This window comes from Homarus americanus, unplaced genomic scaffold (assembly GCF_018991925.1).
Source record: "Homarus americanus isolate GMGI-L3 unplaced genomic scaffold, GMGI_Hamer_2.0 scaffold48406, whole genome shotgun sequence".
NCBI lineage: Eukaryota > Metazoa > Arthropoda > Malacostraca > Decapoda > Nephropidae > Homarus > Homarus americanus.
Window position 1 is genome coordinate 2,938,777 of NW_024753828.1, and position 23,134 is coordinate 2,961,910.

A 23,134-nucleotide genomic window follows, 5' to 3' on the forward strand; every position below is an offset into this window, starting at 1 on the left:
AAATATCAGTGCACCTAACAATATGTGACGTTACCTGGTCCATGGCGAAGTAATAACAATTATTTTATTTTACAGTAGGGTCGGGATACAGTATATTGCAAGACAGGGTCCAAGGATGTTCACTATATACTAAATCACGATATATAATTACAAGTAATCAATGGGGAAAATAGGGTTAGGTTCTGGAGGCCAATAAAAGTGACTAAACTTGACATAAAATGGCAGTCTAAAGTTAGCAGAATATAGACATCATATATTTTGCATGAGATAAAAATTTTAATCCGATATACGAAAATGTACTAATTAGTACTAAAATATTTATGTCTATTGCGAACTATAGCATGTTTATATTCAAATTAATCACTATCTTTCAAGAATTCTGGCAATGTTAATTAGATTCTCTTGAGTCAATTCCTTGACATTTTATCATTTTATAAGAGAAAACATAAACTCCCCCTATGTGACAGATAAATAAATACCACTAGGTAACAGTTGTCCGCGCTCCTTCCGGCAAGATTGAAAGTGCTTTTAGGCTCAAAGTTTTTATCTTATAAAATGCCACAGACTAAAATTAGAAAAATATAAATTGCATTGCTGGAATCCTTGCAAGACAGCAAAAAATTTGAATATAGACAGCATATATTTTGCACAAGATAAAAAAAAAATCAGCTCGTATTTCTGGGGCTATTTAGGAGTGTTTCTGACTTTATACGGTTTTAGGCTTTATGTGAGGTCCCGGGAACATAACCCCACGTAAGTTGTGAGTCTACTGTAAATAAATTCATTGCAATATATTGGAAAATTATGATAATTTTGGTGGTAGTGATAAATTTGAAATATTTCCTGCCCGATTACCCTCGCGAAATGAAAAAATTATCGCTTTTTATAGGAAAATGTCGATAATTTTGGTAGCCGCAATAAAAATTTGTTTTTATATAAAGTCACTATATATCCCGACCCTACTGTATTATATATTGATGTAGGTCACCTAAAGTTGACTTCAATGGTGACTTGTCTCTTCAAGAAAGCATACCTGATTGGTAATTTGGTTGTTGAAGGTAAGAGTGACAGAACCATTGGTGGAATGGACGTAGTTGGGCATGAGTGAGGGTGGAAGAGCCTGTGCCTGAGAGACTGCAGCAGCAGTGGCATAAGGCGGAGCTGGCCTCCGACAAACCTCCATCATCTGCTGAGATATGTAATAAGATGACTTAATTAACCTATATATATCTCCAGTGTCAACCTTCATGTAGTCTATTTATCAGTCATGCTTCATACCCAACTACTGTACAGTAGTTTCTCAACTGTTGATTGATATTTGAGGACACTTGATATGGCTGAGCCAAGCGAGAGCCTGAACCCTCTTAGTGGCACCTGTTATATACTGTGGGTGTTATATTTTAGAATTTTCCTAAAAGATGCCAAGGGCTGGGTCTAATGGGTAATATGGGGTTAAGGGTAGTGATCCCTGAGATATACCATAAGTCTTATTGTGCACAGTATCTCAAAAATGTATCTGTCCACACACTGTGTGAAACATTATGGGACCACGGATGATAGATGTTGGGACATGCATTTACTCTGGTATATAGGTTAACATAAGCAATGCAATGTGTATTTATTTTGGCCTAATTAATATGATGTTCAGTTACCAAATGTAGTAGGATTAGTATGCCACAGATACCAACCCTCCCGGGACATCACGAGTTGCATGTAACATTTCAAAAGTCATCAGACCCCTCCTGGCAGATACTTTTTGAGGATACTGCACAGCTTAAGGTTATAAATAAGTACAGGGTTTATGCTATGCTGTAGAGTACACTGTACAGGTAATAATAATAATAATAATAATAATAATAATAATAATAATAATAATAATAATAATAATATACATATTACATACACTTCATGTACAGTCTCGTTCAGGATTCTTCGAACACTGCTGGCAACTCAAGGCCGTTTGTTTATTATAGTATGTAGTAAAAATTATGAATGAATGAAAAAGTGAGCGGTGATTGGTTACTTAGTTCCTCGTTTGCTTAATTAATGATAGGGCTTTTACATTTATTCATAATTTTTACTACAAACAGGAAAGCCTCCGATAACGACAGTTCTACTAACGACGATTCATATTTAAGACCCTGGTTAATTTAGGACCCAATTCAATTTACACCATTATTTCCTTCCTATTTACGACAAAAATATTATAAAAAATAATGTAAAATTAATTTTTCATATAAATAAATAATAACTAAATCCCAATATGGATTATACAAAAAAAGAAAATAAAGAAAAAAGCCTTGCGCACAGAGGCTGCCGGGCTTGTGAGTGGTGACACCACATCACAAGTATAAACAGTCACAGCTTGGCAGGCCTTTTGTTTTTAAGCATCTGAACAGGAAAAGGAGAAAAACATTCTCAGGTTTCTTACGGCATTTTTTGCATCCCTAATCAACATGAGCAAGAGAGCAAGTGATGGTAGTGCTGGTTCAAAAGCTAAAAGTGTATACCGGTTAAGCTTAGCTGAGAAACTAGATGTGTTAAAACGATATGTAAAAGGTGAGAGGTCTGTGGATATTATATGGAGCAAGCAATGAACATATTTTCTGAAGTGGATCCATTAACAGAACGAAGCATTAAAATTAACAGGGACGTGAAAAATGCATGACCTCCACATAAAGATGTATAATGAGAAAAGAGTGGCTGTGAAAGGTTCTTTCGACAGCTTTATTATTCGAAAGCCAAAACCACCAACTTCAGCATCATAAGCAGTTTCAGGTTCAGTAACAGTTTCAGCAACAGCTATGACATCTTTATGGAAAGCTTCAGCTTCAGTCAGAGTTGAACCTACAGCTTCAGCAAGAGTTTGAACCTGATGTTTTAGACTTTACCACCGTCTGTGAGTAGAATGTTTTTTTACACTTAGTATTATTTAAAACATATATGAACAGTAATAAGTGTTGCTTTCATGTTCATATGTAGAGAAATGACGATGTTCTCACTTGTACGCACTTACATACGATGGCATTCCCAATCTATTTCGTTTATTCTTTACCATTAATGGTTAGCTACTTCTATTGTTCCATTTATTGACATTAAATAAAATTACTTAAAACATACATATAAATTGTTTTACATTAATTTTACTACAGCTACAACCAGGGTCTTATTTTCTTTAGTTTATGTAGAACCATCGTCACGGACTCACGGGTGTAAACACTCACGGAAACAATGCCGTCTCCTCTTGTGTGTTTTAATATTCTACGTATTATTAATGAATTACATTGTTCATTTCACATATATAAACATTATTTCAATCAAATACATATTCAGTAATAAACAATAATGAATCTTTTGTACATATTCTTGATAAGATAAGTGACGCGGTTTCCTTGAGGGCATAAGTATAGTACACACTGGCGTTCCGCTATCACTCTTTTTTTCTTTAACATCAGTGGTTACTTGTACTGTACATTAAATAACATAAATTAAAACATACATATTTTTTTACATTAATTTTACTACAGCAACAACCTGGGTCTTATTTTCTTCAGTTTCAGATGGATAACTGACATTATGAGTGTAAACACTGACAATAACAATATTGTCCTATCTCTTGTGTGGTCTTATTATTCTTGATTTATATTGTATAAGGTGCATTCATAAACATTATTTAAAGCATATAGTTGCATTTTTCATTAATTGTATTGTTTTGGGGGGAGGAGGGTAAAAGGCCACACAAAAGTTATGAAAAGGTCACACTGGGGAACGCATCTCATTATTATTGTCTTATTTGAATAGTAATTAATGATTAACCTTACACTGCAATATTGGAGGACACATTACCGTAGTTATTCGAGGCTTTACTGTACTATAGTAAACAAACGGCCTTGAGTTGCCAGCTGTCTCTAGCGGTGTTCGAAGAATCTTGAATGAGAATGTACGTTAACAGGATGGTGACTGCACTGAATACCTGGCCCCAAAACTCTCCCTAGCAATGTTGCTTCATGACATCTACCTCCCAACCTCCCCTGCAAACCATCACTTTTCTTTACAGTTCTCACAGTTGACCCATTAACATGAAAATGCCTTTCAACAGATGCTACTCTTTGACCACAATCCAAAGATTTTAAAGGAAACTCCCAGGTTACAAGCATACAGTATTCCTTCCCAAACTTTGTTCATAATTCATTTGTTTAGAACTCAAAACTCAATTTCTTATAGACACAAAAGTTATAAATGGTACAGTAGTTTGGTTCCCAAGACAGCACAAAGTCTGTTGTCAAGTTGAAATATTGTATATTTGCAATCAAGCTACAAACATAAAACCAATTTATATTGACATAAGCCACCTCACCCAGTGTCAATAGTAACTATATTTGATTCATAAAAAAAAGTCCTGTACCAATATTTAACTAAAAAATCCCTTGTAACAGGAAATATCCAACTAACAGCAGTAGAAAAAATAAAGATACACTCATCAACAGCCATTTATACCTAAACATAACCCACCTGCATGGAAGCCTTGACATTGGAGCAGTGAGGATAATCCAAAAAGTGTTGAAGTGTGACGAAATTATGTTGGAGTGCCTCGCCCGGGCTGATACGCCGCTCTTGGTCCATTGTCAGCATTCGCTTAAGAAGGTCGATAAACTCCCTTCGGTCAGCCTTTTCTGCTAGTAACTCACCACCTTCCAATTCAGTGGGCACGTTCACCTGACCCATGTCGTCTAGGCAGTTGAAGATGTACTTACGGGCCTCTTTACTTTTGATGCCAGTTTCCCCCTCGTGTTCCTCTGGGGTCTGAAAAAGCATTGTAATTGTAATCGACATGGAGATGTCTGATTACAGATCAAGTGGATTATGAGGTTAAACTCCTGTAACTACAGTAATATAACCTGGTCATGTAAAACTTTCTTCATGAGTCCCAGCATGGTCTATTTTCATCTGTACACTGTGATTCTCCTCATATATTTATGATTGTAAATCAGTGATGTACAGGTAGTTGAGACTGACCCCAAGACCACAAATGAGGCCATTCATTAATTTTAACTTTTTTGGATCACCAGAAGATTAGTCCCCTCCCCCAAGTGCTTACCCAAAGTTTCACCCTCAGCTTAACTATCCTGAAACTATCTGCCCTTCCCCCCTCCCACCCCCAATCTATGGGTGATCCATAAAAGGTCAGTCTTGACTACATCACTGATGTACGTAAGTTCCAGAACTACATATATGCTCTGTAATAAACCCACAATACATTTAAGATAACAGAAGATGATTATCCATGGAAGCAAATTTGAGACTAAACACAAACATTACTGTTAGAAAATATCCCCTAATCACTGAAAATGTATCAGATTGTTTTACAGTACGTATAGCATAGTGAAATTAAAAATACAGTATTACCCCGCTTTACACTTACACGGTTCACTTTCCACGATTTCTCCGATTTCTCATCAGAACCGGACTTTCACTTTCCGCGGTGCATCTACTCATATACGCGCGAAGTATAATTTTTTTTTATTTAGCTCATAAAATTCATACAAATTTCCCTGCCAGAATATAATTTACATTGCTGAAATTCTTACAATATGATGATCATTTTGAATATAAACATCATGGATTTTGCATTAGACATACAAATTTTAGATCTAATGTAATAATTTGGTTTACACAAAGCAAATATTTTATCGTTTGTGCAAAACATATGAAGTTTACATTCAAAATATTCCCTGACCTGCAAGGAATCTAGAAATGTCAATTATATTATCCTAACTTTAGTCTGGGTTATTATTTATTACTAAAAATGTAAATATACTATTTTCTCCCAATCCCTTCTCTGGTAGGGAGGGAAGGTGGGGGGTAGGAAGGGAGAGAGGGCAGAGGTGGGGTATTTTGATTGACAGAAAGTGTCCTTGAAGAATATTTCTTTGTTTATTTACTGAAGATATTTGTTTTAGCTCATAAAATTCATACAAATTACCTGGCCAGAATATAATTTACATTGCTAGAATTCTTACAATATGATGATCATTTTGAATATAAACATCATGGATTTTGCATTAGACATACAAATTTTAGATCTAATGTAATAATTTGGTTTACACAAAGCAAATATTTTATCTTTTGTGCAAAATATATGAAGTTTACATTCAAAATATTCCCTGACCTGCAAGGAATCCAGAAATGTCAATTATATTATCCTAACTTTAGTCTGAGGTATTATTTATTACTAAAAGTTAAAATCTAGTTTTTTCACCCAAACATTTCTCTGGTAGGGAGGGAAGGTGGGGGGTGGGGGGAGGGTTGGGACCGACCGACCCAGCTGGCGTGAGTGTGAGGAGGGGGGGAGGCAAGGTGGGGTACTTTGATTGACAGATAGTGTCGTGAAGAATATTTTTTTTTTTATTACCTGAAGATATTTGTTTTAGCTCATAAAATTCATACAAATTACTCGGCCAGAATATAATTTACATTGCTGGAATTCTTACAATATGATGATCATTTTGAATATAAACATCATGGATTTTGCATTAGACATACAAATTTTAGATCTAATGTAATAATTTGGTTTACACAAAGCAAATATTTTATCTTTTGTGCAAAATATATGAAGTTTACATTCAAAATATTCCCTGACCTGCAAGGAATCCAGAAATGTCAATTATATTATCCTAACTTTAGTCTGAGGTATTATTTATTACTAAACGTTAAAATCTAGTGGTTTCACCCAAACATTTCTCAGAGAGGTAGGAGCTAGTGAGCTGGGAAGAGGGGGGGGATTTGAGTCCATTATTTGAATGGACATTAACCTGGCGACAGTATTTCTCTTAAATATTAATTGTGTGAGCATACCATCATAAAATTTAGATGTTATTTTTACTACAACATAGGTATTGTGTCGGAAAAAGTGGAGTTTGGGGGTCGGGCCAGTCTCTATTGGAATTAATCCCATATGTTCTGTTGTTCACTTTACGTGGTTTTCACTTTCCACGGTACCCTGTGGGTTCAATTGACCGGGTAAATGGGGTACTACTGTACAGATGCTTTAATATAACTAGACATTGTACTGTACTAACAACACTTGTCATCTGTTGATCAATGGGGGTACTAGGGGAGTCACAACTATCATTCCATCATATTTGGTTCTTTGATGTCAAAGGGAGTGCAATTGTATTAAGAGTCTGCACACCATAGCATCAATATTACACAAAGATATCCTCATTCATAATTAGTTCAGACAATTGTATGTCATAATTGAATACTGTATGTACAGTACTCTACATAGTACTCCTGCCAATATATGGTTTACCATATTCCAAAACTATCACCTAAGAGTACAAACCCAAACCAGTTTTATAGTAAGAGGAATTATTCAGACTAAATGCAATCCAAGAGACTAATAGATCTCACCTTAAGCCGCCAAAAGGGATAAGTTGACTCATTGTCTCTGTAGAAAAACTTAGTGGTTTTGGTGGCATTGTTTAACATGTGTTCTGCAGGGATTCCTTGTGTCTGGCTGATGTATCGGATCTGGAAAAAAATTAAGTGGTTAAGATCAATTACACTGATCTATTATCATCCAACAGGGTACAGTAAACATATCCCTCTTACAACATCAGGGGCAGTGTAAAAACTCTGATGCTAAATGTTAATTTGTTTAAGCGAAAAAAAAAATTGGGGACACCCTTTCTCATTTAATGTTGGGTCAATATTCGGTTTGGAGATAGCTAGACTCACTGGGAAATCTTACATAACTGAAAAACTCTTTAAATCTTTTCTTATATAAATTGATCATCCGATATTTCCTATCAGACACTTAACCGACATATGGAGTTCTGAAGGAAAAAAGTTCTCTAGAGCCAAATCTATTTACAAGACTCCCGTATAGGAAGTGACAAACTACTTCAAGGCACATACAGTTTATGACTTTCCCTAAAAATTAAAACCAACTTAACCTCCAACAGTGACATACCTGATCATACTCTGATGACCCAGGATACAGCGGCCATCCTAGGAAAAGTTCAGCAATGACACAGCCTAAAGACCACATGTCGATAGCTTCAGAAAACGGAAGCCCTAAAACGATCTCCGGAGCTCTGTAGTAGCGCGACTGTAGGTAGGTGTTGCACACAGCTTTGCTGACATGAGATGCACTTCCAAAGTCAATGACCTTGACACGATAAGGCTGTCTAACTGGGTCCACCAACATGATGTTTTCTGGCTTTAAGTCAGCATGAATGAGGCCAAGTTGCTGGGCAAGAGGGAAAAAAATAGTAATTAGCTTCTAAATACAGTGTTACCTCTCTATACCAAACTTCTATACACCTTAATTTCGCTATATAATGAAGCACTCCTCAGACTCCACAAGTACCTCTCTTTTCTGAACGAATTTGCTATATACTGAAGTCTTCCTCAAGTATCTTAAATAATACAATTTAATACTGTAATACAATACTCTAATGTGACTTAGAAATAAAGAGAATATAATATAAAACTATAAAATAAGAAAAAACAGGAGTGAGAACTTCATTCTGTTTATGATGGACAACAGGAAAGACAGGTTGCTTGCTGGACTGAGTGGAGAATCCCCCCTTAAAATGACATTATGCAATTTCACCATTATTCCCATACTACAGTAAACTCCCTCTAACCTGGACTCACTTAATACGAGACTGAGGTGCATTGGTCGAGATAAGTCTGGTCTAGGGTGCACAAACTAGAAAAAATTTGTCGTTTGATGCAACCTAATTGACCAATTCAACACATTATCAACATTCAGTGTAGAGGCCTCCAAGCTGTAAAACACTGAGCCTACAACCCATTTGCCTATCTAGTACTATGGCTAATCCCCAGCAATACTGTAGTACACTGAATTAGCATAAACTTGCATATGACAAAAGTACCTTGAGTTTAAGAAGTGCTGTCAAAACTTGCTGAAGAATGGGTCTGATGAACTTGAGGGGTAATGGTGAAAATTTATTCTGTTTAAGGAAGTCATAAAGGTTCTGCTCAAGCATCTCAAACACCAAGCATGTGTGGTTCTTGTGCTGGAAACATTCAAATGCTCGCACAAAGTTGTAATCATCTGCACTCTCCTGGCTTAGTCTTGTCAGGATTTGGACCTACGGAGAACACGAACACATTGTTAGAGAGATAAAATAAATTCGTTTTACTGTTATGAACTATTTAAAATGTGCACTTCAGGCCAAGAGGGGTAATTTCCCACCGTTCCCCACCTATGAGCTATATTATATGTTAAGTTGTTATGGTTATTTATGAACTTGTAATTTCAGGTAGATGCCCATAGTTTTCTTCTTTTTATTACTTTGCTACATGCACACACAATCCTACACACACAAAAAATAAATAAATAAAAATAAATAAATAATTTTCAAAGGGTATCAAGTTTTAACTACAGGCAGTCCCCAACTTACGACGGGGATACGTTCCTGGACCCCGTTCGTAATTTGATTTGTTTGTAGATCAGAACTGTGTTAATTCCATAGTTTATGTTAGGATAAAGCACAACTCTGCCCATACAAAACAACAATAATATCTCATATAAAACAAATAATGTAAATACGTGCTGCAAATAAAGTGATGTTAAACTGTATAGAATAATGAAAATAATGTAAAAAAAAGGGGATTTTAATTACAACTTTTTGCAATGAATGTATTGGGGTTTCGTTAGTAAGTGCAGGTGATAGTAAGTTGGACGGTCATAACTTGGGGACTGCCTGTACAGTACTGGGTGTAAACAACTTAAGAACGCCAGCCAATACGAACGGGATTAAACTTTAGATTTACAGTACTGTATTTTATTTACCTGATGACTTATTTTTTACTTTCATTTACTGTATTTTGTCATTCTATTTATTCTTTTCTTTTAAATAAGTGATTTTAGATGTAAATAAGGACTTACGCTATGATGTACAGTAGTGGGATTTTAAACATTGTTCTGTAAATACAGTATGCACATAGCATGTGTTTCGACTTGTGTACATTTCTAACTTAAGAACATCCTCGGGAACAGAACCCGTTCGTAACCCGGGGACCCCTTGTACGTTGTTTCACTTAACATGGCATTTTTCAAGAGAACATGTCCAACGCATAACAAAGTATACCGATATAGTCCTTCAATTCCATTTAACCCTCGCAAAACATCCAAGAGAGGAGGGTTGGGGCTTTCTATCCTGGCTTGGTTATAAATCAGGATTTAAGGATCAATCCCATATTTAAAACTTAGGTGTGCCTAGAACAACTTGTTAATCCCAAGGACAGTAAAGATTAAAATTAGGAAGGTCCTGTGGCTGCCAGAATGAGGGGTCCAGAGCCACGACAGCCAGGAATACCTTATTCAGGTATAGGCCATAAACAGCAGAACAACAGGGTCAGCTGGTAGATTATGATCCATTAAATTTCATACCTGAAACAGTGCCTCAACTGTTACAGCAGGCGGAGTGAATGGTTACAGGTGAGTATTGGAGGAAGAGGCTTAAAGAATAATTATAAATACAAATAAATATAATTGTAATCATTTCAGTGCTCACCTCAATCTGGCCCTGCCTGGCATAGGAGGGGTGGTTCTTGAGGATTTTGATTGCCACGATGTCATTGGTGCCCTTCTTCCAGCACTTGACCACCTGGCCAAATGTGCCTCTCCCCAAGAATTCCAATACCTCATACTGTGCAGTAAGTGAATAAAGTACCTCATGCTGCACCAACTGAAAATAAATATAAAATTAAATACTGTACATTTGTTTATAACTATATATACAGGTTGTACCTCTCTAGTCCGGCATTTTGTGGTCCAGAACAATTTTAGTTTGCCCAATAGCCGCTACGCGGCATTGGCGGAGTGGCGGTTGGAAATCAGTTTGTTAACATCCGACAGTTCGGCTTTCTCTCTCTCTGTTTGTCTATACAGCGTACAGTAGGATCTCATACTTGGACACCTATTTAGACTGTAAAAACCTCGCGAAATTCAAATCGTCCAAATTTAAATACAACTTCCTATGGAGAAAATTAATTTGAGTCTGGTACTTTCGATGTTTGGATAAATTTTGCCTTATTTACCCTACTTTTTTGGCGAATTACTACCTGTAATAAATTAACATCCTAATAGACCAAAGAAAAATAACAGATAAAGTTAAATAAAAACTAAAAACAACAGAAAAAGTTTTTATGTTCTACAGCTTCAGCTAGAGTTGAACCTGATGACTTGGCAACTTCGTCAACCGAGAAAAAACACACACAACATTGGCTGTCCTTATGTTTTCAACTTTACCACCACTGATGGGTAGAATTTTTTTTTTTAATTCAGAAACAATTAAAATGTATATGAACAGTATATAAGTGTTGCTTTCATATTCTTATGTAGAGTAATGACGATATGTTTTCACATGTGCGCACTTACATATGCGATCTCACTTTTTTCTTTACCATTAATGGTTAGCTAATTTTATTGTTCCATTTATTAATATTAAATAACATTACTTAAAACAATCATATGAATTTTTTACATTAATTTTACTACAGCTACAACCAGGGTCTTATTTTCTTCAGTTTTATATGTAGAACCAGTCACTGGTTTTGTAAACATTAACGAAAACAATGCCGTCTCGTCTCCTCGTGTATTTTAATATTCTACGTATTATTAATTAATTGTATTATTCATTTTGCACACAAACATTATTTCAATCAAAAAGACATTCAGTAATAAACAATAATGAATCTTTTGTACATAAGAGAAATGACGCTGTTTACACGATTGTGCACGTCTGAACGTTGGCGGGCCGCTCACACCCGTCAAAATTTTAAATTGTGTAGTGTTTTTTTTTTGTCCAAATAAAAAATGTCGAATTAAAAACTCAAACTTGAGAACCTACTGTACAACATTTAACCCTTCAACATGTCTTCAAAGAGACCACGAAGCAGTGAAAGTGGTCACTATCTATCCAGGAAAAGGGTGAATTTCCATGGTCCGGCACCGGTCAGGTCCCGAGGTTGCCGGACTAGAGAGGTACAACCTGAAGTACAATTAAATACATTTATTTATATATTTACACATTACAAGAACATTTTCCCTTACTTGAAGCCGAGTCAAATATTTTGCTCTCTCTTATATAGGCAGTGAATATGAGAATTCTTGTGCCATAAATATACAGTAATGGTATCATTCTATTCGTCACTTCAAACAAAAAGGTGTAATATGTACATATTATATATGCATGTGTACAGGTATATCCATATCCAGTACAGTATATAATACAGTAGTAGTAGTAGTAGTAGGAGGTGGGTGCAGGTGGTGGGCGCCTCAAACTGGTTAACTACGTTACCGATAAGGGCAAATGGTTTCAGTCTTAACAAACAAGAATTTACAGATGCCATTGCTCTAAGGTACGGTCGGCCAGTAGAAGGTTTGCCCTCCCAATGCGTGTGTGGCTCTTCCAATGACGGCGATCACGCCATGGTGTGCAAGAAAGGGGGCTTCATATGCATGAGGCATGACGAAGTAAGGGACCTTACAGCAAATATGTTGAAGGAAATCTGCCGGGATGTCATGGTAGAACCGACCCTCCTTCCATTGGATGGTGAGATCTTCCAACATAGGACTTCTAACACATCTAACGAAGCCCGTGTTGATGTCAGTGCTCGAGGATTCTGGACGCGGGGACAACGAGCTTTCTTCGACATCAGGAATATTTATCCCATGGCCGCATGTCACCGTAACCTAGTTCTCGATGCTGCACACAGAAGGAACGAGAACGACAAGATAAGGGCATATGGGGAGAGAATCCAAAACGTTGATCAAGGCAGCTTCACTCCTCTAGTGTTCACAACCTCTGGTGGGATGGGACCAAGTGCAAGATGTTTCTACGCCAGACTCCCGGAGGTGATCTCCGAACAGAAGCAGCAGTCCAGAAGTTTCGTTACAGCCTGGATGAGATGTCGACTGTCTTTCTCTCTCCTTCGGACGGCTTTGCTCTGCCTCAGGGGAACGAGAGCTTCTGCCCCAATTCTGACAACTGCTGCAGATATCGACTATGAGGCTACTGTCACTGAATGCCGCATAGATCTGCGGCTCAACTAATTTAACACAGATAGGATAGCTACATATGTATTAGGATATTTAATATTAAGGTAATTAAATAGTGGCAAAGGTGTGGCTATTGGGGGAGGCTGGAGGCCACGTTATAATAAAAAAATAAGTAGTAGTAGGCGCGGCCAGCACAGCATGGGTGTGGTGGAGTGTCCTTCCTGATCTAAAGTGTTATTGGACGGGACATATTCGGAGTGTGGGAGCAGGAATTTCACAGTGTGTCAGTGAATATTGGATGTCACCCTAAGCATTGTCACCGAAGGTTCTCCTCATCCCTTACGGCATTGATCGCAAATACTCCTTGTGTTCACTGGCGATCACCAAGCGAGTTTTGAGTGCTAGGTGAGACAGCTGGTGCAGGTGCCAGTGTCGATAGGCCTACTTTGGCGGGGGTGGCATCTAGACTCTCGCCCCTATGGGGCCAAGTGTTCTACTCTTGTTGTCACCTCTCACAAGTAACGGTCACTTCATGTAGTGACAGCTGACCAAGTGAGTATATATAACTAATCTTACATCAGTGCGACCATAGAAATGGTGGTTAATTCTGCCAAGGATATATAAACAAGTGTTAGGTGTGACAATTCTCGCTCCCAGTGTATTGCTCTGATGTGTGGCTTGTCGCCCTCAGGGGGCTGGCCTACACACCCACGCGCGCACGTGTGCCCCTACTACCCGGATACGGCAGTCGAGCCTGCCACCTCTCCGCCCTTTCCTCATAAGAACTGGTTTCTTCTGTATGGGACCAAAGCAGATGTCGGAGGCAGACGTAACTGTCGCCCAAAGTGCGGAACACTATGCCGGATAACAGACATTGTTGCGTCTATGCTAGCCAGAACCAAAACTGCACTAGCTGTGATTATGCGAGAAACAACCAACCATGTGTGGTTTGCAGAAAGGGAAACAATTGTCGGAACCCACATGGCAAGGAGCCGACACAGGAGGCCACAGTGGATATCACCGGGACCCAACCACCCGATAATATCCAAAATGATAGCAGTGAGTCTACTCAACCTGAAAATGTAGTACCAATAAATGCTGCTCCAATAGTAGCAGATGTCCACGAGGTGATTGAGAGACAGCCACCACAGTGGAATGGCATGTCGATGGAAAATGCGGACATATGGGTTAAAGAAACTTACTCGGAAATTGTCAGGTGGTCGCCAGCTAACCTGTTTGAACCACCCAAGTGTGCGGCCACCAAAGAAATGATTCAGGAGATTACTCGCCTCATAACCGCACACTCAGGACTGCTTCCTTGCCCCTTTAGCTCTTCAAATACTGGCAATAATACCACATCTATTCTGTCAGAGGACACACACAAATACTAAGCACAAAGAAAATGTGGCAGGAATGAAGAGAAGATTGACAATGTGGCAGAATGGGGCCCTTGATGATCTCCTAAGTGAAGCAAGAACACTGAAGGAACTAAAATTTATACGAGACGAAAAGCAAAACACTGATGATGTTGCAAGAAAGTTTGGAAACAAAATGATTGCGGGAAAAGTGTCTTTGGCGGTAAGATCTCTCACAGAGGAATCCTCCAGTGGGGTTCTGCCAATAAACAGACATTAAATCAACTAAAGGAAAAACATCCCCCTGCAAGTGAAGACGAAGGCATCAGGTTCCAGGGTGACTATATCCCACCAAACGCTGCCCTGTTCGAGAAAATAACAGGAGAGATGGTGTGGAAAAAAGGCACTGAAAACTCGGGGAGGGGCCGGCCCTTCAGGTCTGGATGCAAACGGTTGGAGAGTCATCCTCAGCACTAACAAATTTGGCCCCGTAGCAAGTGATCTCTGCATGGCCATTGCCGTCCTTGCAAGAAAGCTGGCATCCTCATGCTGCCACCACCTCCATCCTCTGACGGCCTGCCACCTCATTCCCCTGGATAAGAATCCAGGATGTAGGCCAATAGGGGTGGGGGAAGTGCTGAGACGGATCATCGGAAAATGCATAATGGAGGTGGTAAAGGATGATGTCAGGGCAGCAGCAGGGAACCTGCAAGTTTGTGCTGGCCACCAGGCTGGAAGGGAAGCTGCCATTCACTCCATGAGAACGATATTTGACCAGCGCGATTGTGAGGCCGTTCTCCTGGTCGACATTTCAAACGCATTCAACATACTTAACCGCAAGGCCGCACTGCACAACATCAAGATCAAGTGTCCAAGCTTTGCAATATATGTTGAAAACACCTGTAGGAATCCATCAGACCTTTATATGGTAAACAACAAGGCTCTAAGAGGGGATACCATCATACAGTCAACCGAGGAAACAACGCAGGGGGACCCTGTTGCAATGGAAATGTATGCAACAGGCCCATCCATGCTCCAACACACAATAAAATTTGAAACAACCGAGGTCAAGCAAGTGGCGTATGCTGACGACCTTACAGGAGCAGGAAAAGCGGAAGACATCAAAAAGTGGTGGGACTTGGTAACATCCCAAGGTCCACAAATAGGGTACCACCCAAATGCCTGCAAGTCCTTCCTCATTGTGAAGCCAGAACATTATGAACGGGCAATGGAGGTGTTCGGTGGATGTGACATTAAAATAACAAAGGACGGCCAAAGACACCTAGGCGCAGTAATCGGCACGACGGACTTCAAGACCGAATACGTAACGGGAAAGGTGAATGAGTGGGTTAGGGAAATCCAAAGCACTGTCTGATATTGCTAACACAGAGCCACATGCGGCTCTTGCGGCATTCACCCATGGAGTCAAGCATCTCTGGAACTACCTGATGCACACTATCCTTGATATCGGACCCCTCCTTCACCCTCTGGAAGAAGCTATCAGTGTCAATTTCATGAAACACCTTCACTTAACACCAAAAGAAAGACCACTCCTTGCACTAACACCGAGACTGGAGGGAATGGGATTGACCAATCCAGATGAGATTGCTGCCACCGAACATCAAAACTCAGTTAAGCTCACGGCAGCCCCCTCTGACCACATAATAGCTATGAACGCAACAGGTGAGGTGGATACCGGTGAGGTAAACAAGATTCGAAGGTCCATTACGACAGAACGACAACACGGCCAAAGTGATAAGTTGCAACAACTGATGCTGCAAGTACCAGAGCATTTAAAAAAAATGTAGCTATAGCGTAGGAGGTGGGTGCAGGTGGTGGGCGCCTCGAACTGGTTAACTACGTTACCGATAAGGGTAAATGGTTTCAGTCTCAATAAACAAGAATTTACAGATGCCATTGCTCTAAGGTACAGTAGGCCAGTAGAAGGTTTGCCCTACAAATGCGTGTGGCTCTTCTTATGACGTTGATCACGCCATGGTGTGCAAGAAAGGGGACTTCATATGCAAGAGGTATGACAAAGTAAGGGATCTCAGTGCAAATACTCTATGTTGAAGGAAATCTGTCGTGATGTCAGGGTAGAACCGACCCTCCTTCCTTTGGACGGTGAGAATTTCCAACATAGAACTTCAAACACATCCAATGAAACCTGTGTTGACGTCAGTGCTCGAGGATTCTGGAAACGAGGACAGCGAGCCTCCTTCGACATCAGGATTTTTTATCCCATGGCCGCTTGTCACTGTAACTTAGCTCTCAATGCTGCACACAGGAGGAACGAGAATGACAAAATAAAAGCATACGGGGAGAGAATTCAGAACCTTGATCAAGGGAGCTTCACTTCTCTGGTGATCACAACATCTGGTGGGATGGGACCAAGTGCAAGATGCTTCTACGCCAGACTCGCAGAGGTGATATCCGAACAGAAGCAGCAGCCCAGAAGTTATGTTACAGCCTGGATGAGATGTCGACTGTCCTTCTCTCTCCTTAGGTCGGCTTTGCTCTGCCTCAGGGGAATGAGAACATCGGCCCCAAAGCCGACAACAGATGCAGATATTGACTATGAGGTAACATTCACTGAATGCCGCATAAATCGGCGGCTCAACCAACTCAGCACAGCTAGGAAAGCTACTTATGTTTTAGGATATCTAATTTTAAGGTAATAAAATGGAGGCGAAGGTGTGGTTAATGGGGGAGGACGGAGGCCACGTAAAAAAATAAATAAATAAAAAAAAAGGAAAAAAGTAGTACCATAGCAGTAGTAGTAATGCTCTAAGGTACGGTAGGCCAGTAGAAGGTTTGCCCTCCCAATGCGTGTGTGGCTCTTCCTATGACGTAGATCACGCCATGGTGTGCAAGAAAGGGGGGCTTCATATGCATGAGGGATGACGAAGTAAGGGATCTCTCAGCAAATATGTTGAAGGAAATCTGCCGTGATGTCAGGGTAGAACCGACCCTCCTTCCATTGGATGGTGAGATTTTCCAACATAAGACTTCAAACATATCCAACGAAGCCCGTCTTGACGTCAGTGCTCGAGGATTCTGGACGCGAGGACAGCGAGCCTTCTTCGACATCAGGGTTTTTGATCCCATGGCCATATGTCACCGTAACTTAGCTCTCGATGCTGCACACAGGAGGAACGAGAATGACAAGATAAGGGCATACGGGGAGAGAATTCAGAACGCTGATCAAGGTAGCTTCACTCCTCTAGTGTTCACAACCTCTGATGGGATGGGACCAAGTGCAAGATACTTCTACACCAGACTCGAGGAGGTGATATCAAAACAGAAGCAGCAGCCCAGAAGTTATGTTACAGCCTCGATGAGATGTCGACTGTCCTTCTCTCTCCTTCGGTCAGCTTTGCTCTGCCTCAGGGGAACGAGAGCATCGGCCCCTTGCAGATATTGACTATGAGGCTACAGTCACTCAACACAGCTAGGATAGCTACTTATGTATTAGGATATTTAATATTACAGTACTAAAATGGTGGCAAAGGTATGGTTATTGGGGGAGGCTGGAGGCCATTTTGTTTAAAATTAGAAAAAAAAAGTAGTAGCAGAAAATAACAGGAGGGATGGTGTGGAAAAAGGCACTGATGACTCAGGGAGGTGCCAGCCCTTCAGGTCTGGATGCAAACGGTTGGAGAGTCATCCTCAGCACTAACAAGTTTGGCCCCGTAGCAAGTGATCTCTGCATGGCCATTGCCGTCCTTGCAAGAAAGCTGGCATCCTCATGCTGCCACCACCTCCATCCTCTGACGGCCTGCCACCTCATCCCCTGGATAAGAATCCAGGATGTAGGCCAACAGGAGTGGGGGAAGTGCCGAGGCGAATCATCGGAAAATGCATAATGGAGGTGGTAAAGGACGATGTCAGGGCAGCAGCAGGGAACCTGCAAGTTTGTGCTGGCCAACAAGCTGGAGGGGAAGCTGCCATTCCCGCCATGAGAACGATATTTGAGCAGCGCGATTGTGAGGCCGTTCTCCTGGTCGACGTTTCAAACGCATTCAACATACTTAACTGCAAGGCCGCACTGCACAACATCAAGATCAAGTGTCCAAGCTTTGCAATGTATGTTGAAAACTCGTGTAGGAATCCATCAGACCTTTATATGGTAAACAACAAGACTTTAAGAGGTGATACCATCTTACAGTCAACCGAGGGAACAACACAGGGGAACCCTGTTGCAATGGCAATGTACGCAATAGGCCTATAAGTGCTCCAACACGAAATAAAATTTGAAACAACTGAGGTCAAACAAGTGGCGCACGCTGATGACCTTACAGGAGCAGGAAAAATGGAGGACATCATAAAGTGGTGGGACTTGGTAACATCGCGAGGTCCACTAATAGGGTACCACCCAAACGCCAGCAAGTCCTTCCTCATTGTGAAGCCAGAACATTATGAACGGGCAATGGAGGTGTTCGGTGGAAGTGAGGTTAAAATAACAAAGGATGGCCAGACACACCTAGGCGCAGTAATCGGCACGACGGACTTTAAGGCCGAATACATAGCGGGAAATGTGAATGAGTGGGTTAGGGAAATCCAAGCTCTGTCTGAGATTGCTAACACAGAGCCACATGCGGTTTTTGCAGCAATCACCCATGGAGTCAAGCATCGCTGCAACTACCTGATGCGCACTGTCCCTGATATCGGACCCCTCCTCTACCCCCTGGAAGAAGCTATCAGCGTCAATTTCATTCCCAAATTAGTGAAACATTTTCACTTAACCCCAACAGAAAGATCACTCCTTGCACTACCACCGAGACTGGGAGGAATGGGACTAACCAATCCAGAGGAGATTGCTGCCACTGAGCATCAAAACTCAGTTAAGCTCACGGCAGCCCTCACGGACCACATAATAGCTCAGAACACAACAGGAGAGGTGGATACCAGTGAAGTAAACAAGATCCAAAGATCCATTACGACAGAATGAGAGCACAGCCAAAGTGACAAGTTGCAGCAACTATTGCTGCAAATACCAGAGAATTTGAAGAAAAAAGGTAGCTATAGTGCAGGAGGTGGGCGCCTCGAACTGGTTAACTACGTTACCGATAAGGGCAAATGGTTTCAGTCTCAATTAACAAGAATTTACAGATGCCATTGCTCTAAGGTACAATTGGCCAGTAGAAGATATGCCCTCCCAATGGGTGTGTGGCTCTTCCTATGATGTCGATCAAACCATGGCGTACAAGAAAGGGGGGCTTCATATGCATGAGGCATGACGAAGTAAGGGACCTCACTGCAAATATGTTGAAGGAAATCTGCCGGGATGTCATGGTAGAGCCGACCCTCCTTGCTTTGGACAGTGAGATCTTCCAATATAGGACTTCAAACACATCTAACGAAGCCTGTGTTGACATCAGTGCTCGAGGATTCTGGACGCAGGGACAGCGAGCTTTCTTCGACATCAGGATTTTTTATCCCATGGCAGCATGTCACCCTAACCTAGCTCTCGACGCTGCACACAGGAGGGACGAGAACGACTAGATAAGGGCATATGGGGAGAGAATTCAAAACGTTGATCAAGGCAGCTTCACTCCTCTAGTGTTCACAACTTCTTGTGGGATGGGACCAAGTGCAAGATGCTTCTATGCCAGACTCGCAGAGGTGATCTCCGAACAGAAGCAGCAGCCCAGAAGTTATGTTACAGCCTGGATGAGATGTCGACTGTTTTTCTCTCTCCTTCGATCGACTTTGCTCTGCCTCAGGGGAACGAGAGCTTCTACCCAATGCCGACAACAGCTGCAGATATTGACTATGAGGCTACAGTCACTGAATGCCGCATAGATCTGCGGCTCAACTAATTCAACACATATAGAATAGCTACTTATGTATTAGGATATTTAATATTAAGGTAATAAAATGGCGGCGAAGGTGTGGCTATTGGGGGAGGCTGGAGGCCACGATTTAAAAAAAAAAAATAGTAGTAGTAGTAGTAGCAATAATAATAATAATGATAATAATAATAACAATGATAATAATAACAATGATGATGATAATAATAATAATAATAATAATAATAACAACAGTTCATTGAAAAATACAGCATCCATTAGCTTAAGAAATACAAATGACATAAATGGTAAAGGTATAATGACATGGGGAGGGTCACTTAACCAGGAATTTCAGTGCAGTTACAGTACAAAAATGAGATTGGTAAAGAGTGAAGAGACAGATGATCTGAGAATTGCTAATAATTATTAAAATGGTTGGAATAGGATTGTGCTTATGGCAATCAGTATGTGGTCATAAGGGTTGGTTGAATTTGTGGTATCAAACAGCAATTTGCAGACGGGGACCTCAGGTGGTTGCAGGGCACAGTAGCGAGGACGGTGTAGTAGCTTCATCCCAAACTGACAGATGAGTCGAGAAAGCTACTGTAGTATGAGCACCTCATGAGTGAGTGAATCACCATGTTTTACAGTATATAATATAATATTTCAAATGAATTCATGAAGTATCAGGGCACAAAGTTAATTGTATACCCTGAGTACTAAGAACACAGACTGACTTATGAAAAGACAGGTACAAAAAGACCCCTTTAAGTTGGAAACCCCCATAAATCGGATGGGCTCTGGTTTAGGGTGTGTGTGTGTGTGTGTGGGGCGGCAGTTGAGAGAGGAGTCAGTTCCCTCATGTGTGTTGTTGTGACCAGTGCTGCACCTCGCACTTTTTTTGTGCTTCTCTGGTGTATTATTATGTCCTCTAAAGCAAGTACGTAAAGGCAAAGCAACAACACTGGGGACCACTGGGAGAAAAGGAATGGTGTTCAGAACTCTACCAATTGAGAGAGAGAGAGAGAGACAGACAGACAGACTGTAATAACATCCACAAGAACACCAACCTGATAGTCTCCATCTGCAGCAGATGAGTTTCCGCCCTTGGTGGCATTGTTTTGGCCGCCACCCAGGGCCACCTTGCCGTGGGCCACCGTCTTGGCTGTTGTGGCCGGGGCACCGCCTGGAGCCCCCACTTTCCCGTTCTCTACGCCTGAGCTGCTTCCACTGTGACCATTGTGGTCAAAGCACTTGCGCTGAACATAACACAGGTAAGGCAAACTTAATCACAGAAAATAAAAAAAAATTCTGTCAGTTTTGATATCTACAGTACATTAAAATATAATTTTATAGGTCTAATCTTCATATGCAATCCCTGTAATATCTTAAACATTCCATTTATAAGAATGATATTAGTATTTCTTGAAAGTTTAGTTGTTGTGTGAGTTCTGGTCAGATATCTGTTTTAAGTGACAGGTAACAGAATAATTTTCATTGCTAAAACATACAATACATTTTTTTTACTTTCCCAGTGAATTAGAATGAATTAGACAAAGAAAGAGGTTTAGTTGGACTGGTAAGAGCTCTAATATACTGTACTTGGGAATTGATTTTTATCTGGGTACATGCCTTCAAGATTTAGTGTTAAGAAGTTTTTCCACATCAGTGGTGATGGAAATCACCGCTGACGTGGAAAAATCAATAAAACCATCTAGAAATAATAAAAGGCAACAGAAAAATTATCAAACCAATGAAAAAGCCAACCCTCTGCCTAACCCATAACAAATGAATCAGTGGAAAAAGGAAATCATCCAAGGAGACAAAGCAAAAACAATGTAATAAGACTCCCAGAATATTACATTTTGTGAGGTATAAAACACTTACCTTTGTGGAGCACTTTTGATATGGATCTAAGAGTTTGATAGTGGATGCACGTTGTTGCTGCACTGGCTGGTGGTGCGGGTAGGTGGTGGCCGAGCCTGCTGCTGCAATAATTTTTGAGAACAACATCTTACTTTACTGAGACCCATTGATTTTTAGCTATGGCTGGCAGCTCTATTTACAATACATATCTGTATTCTTGATCAACTGACTGATTTGACATATTCAATCATTAAAACAACCTTTTGATCAGCCTACAGTGGTGCAACTATTAACCAATTCCCTTTGTTTATATATATTATACTGCTGGCTGGCTGGATAGTAATAAAAACATGAGAGGTATTTGTGGTCGCCTGCAGCATACAATTGATCATTCCATTGAGTGGTGGAAAAAGAATAAAGTAAAAAAAAAAAAAAAATTAAATGAGGGAAAATAAAATAATATACTGTACACATACTAAACTTACATCAACATCTCTCATAAGGTATGTACAGTACAGTCAGACCATAAGCCTCTCTCAGTCCTTGTAATTCAGTTGCCTTTGAAGATGTCTTGAATAAAGACAAAAGCCAATGTGCTCCATTTCCCTTTTTCCTGTGTGATTTTATCAAGTTTTAGCAAGTTTTAAACCCTGGGTACAATGGATTTCAAAATGTTGTCTCGAGAGGACTGGTAATCATGACTGTGAAGTCATTTCCCTTATCTATTTGTATTTTATAAATATTCTAATCACATTTCAAAACATACACTGAAGGGAATTCAATTTCAAAAAGCTCAAATTCCACCCTTAAAGTTAGCACAAATGGTTTTGTATTCTTTGATTTACAATAAATGTACAGGAACCAATTTAGGATTACACAGAAAAAGAAATTGCAGGAAGTGTCACTGGCAGCTCCACAATTCTCATATAAGTAAGCAGGGTTACCATTGTGAAAGCTTTATATAGAATTTTTCACAGTTTTTTTTTTCATATTTTTTGACATCGAAGGGTTAAAAGTAATTAGTGGTCTACCTACACAGGGTAATAAGTAATGGCAAGTGTTCCCTCAAGTATGGAAAG

General features: G+C 40.1%; 2 protein-coding genes across 7 annotated transcripts in view; both read right to left on the reverse strand.

Annotated features, from left to right (window-relative positions):
* The window catches only part of LOC121855589 (homeodomain-interacting protein kinase 2-like), a 49,000-nt gene that overhangs the window by 23,018 nt on the left and 2,848 nt on the right, over window positions 1-23,134 (reverse strand). For 4 of the 6 annotated variants that reach the window (XR_006086817.1, XM_042350627.1, XM_042350626.1 and 1 more), the window contains exons 2-10: window positions 22,077-22,177; window positions 21,260-21,448; window positions 10,554-10,727; window positions 8,907-9,125; window positions 7,976-8,254; window positions 7,414-7,533; window positions 4,513-4,803; window positions 3,847-3,927; window positions 1,034-1,186 (exon numbers count right to left, since the gene is read on the reverse strand). Coding sequence is in view for 5 of the 6 variants with exons in the window: in XM_042350627.1 (XP_042206561.1) it covers window positions 1,034-1,186; window positions 3,847-3,927; window positions 4,513-4,803; window positions 7,414-7,533; window positions 7,976-8,254; window positions 8,907-9,020 (1,038 nt within the window). In the remaining variant the exon portion in view is untranslated. Of the gene's footprint in view, window positions 1-1,033; window positions 1,190-3,846; window positions 3,928-4,512; window positions 4,804-7,413; window positions 7,534-7,975; window positions 8,255-8,906; window positions 9,126-10,553; window positions 10,728-21,259; window positions 21,449-22,076; window positions 22,178-23,134 lie in introns of all 6 variants that reach the window. The other 2 variants (XM_042350631.1, XM_042350628.1) reach the window with 2 other exon arrangements.
* LOC121855491 (homeodomain-interacting protein kinase 2-like) overlaps window positions 9,950-23,134 on the reverse strand; it is a 23,154-nt gene continuing 9,969 nt past the window's right edge. The window contains exons 3-6 of the mRNA XM_042350466.1: window positions 22,077-22,177; window positions 21,260-21,448; window positions 10,554-10,727; window positions 9,950-9,961 (exon numbers count right to left, since the gene is read on the reverse strand). Of these exons, the coding sequence (XP_042206400.1) occupies window positions 9,950-9,961; window positions 10,554-10,727; window positions 21,260-21,448; window positions 22,077-22,177 (476 nt within the window). The remainder of the gene's footprint in view (window positions 9,962-10,553; window positions 10,728-21,259; window positions 21,449-22,076; window positions 22,178-23,134) is intronic.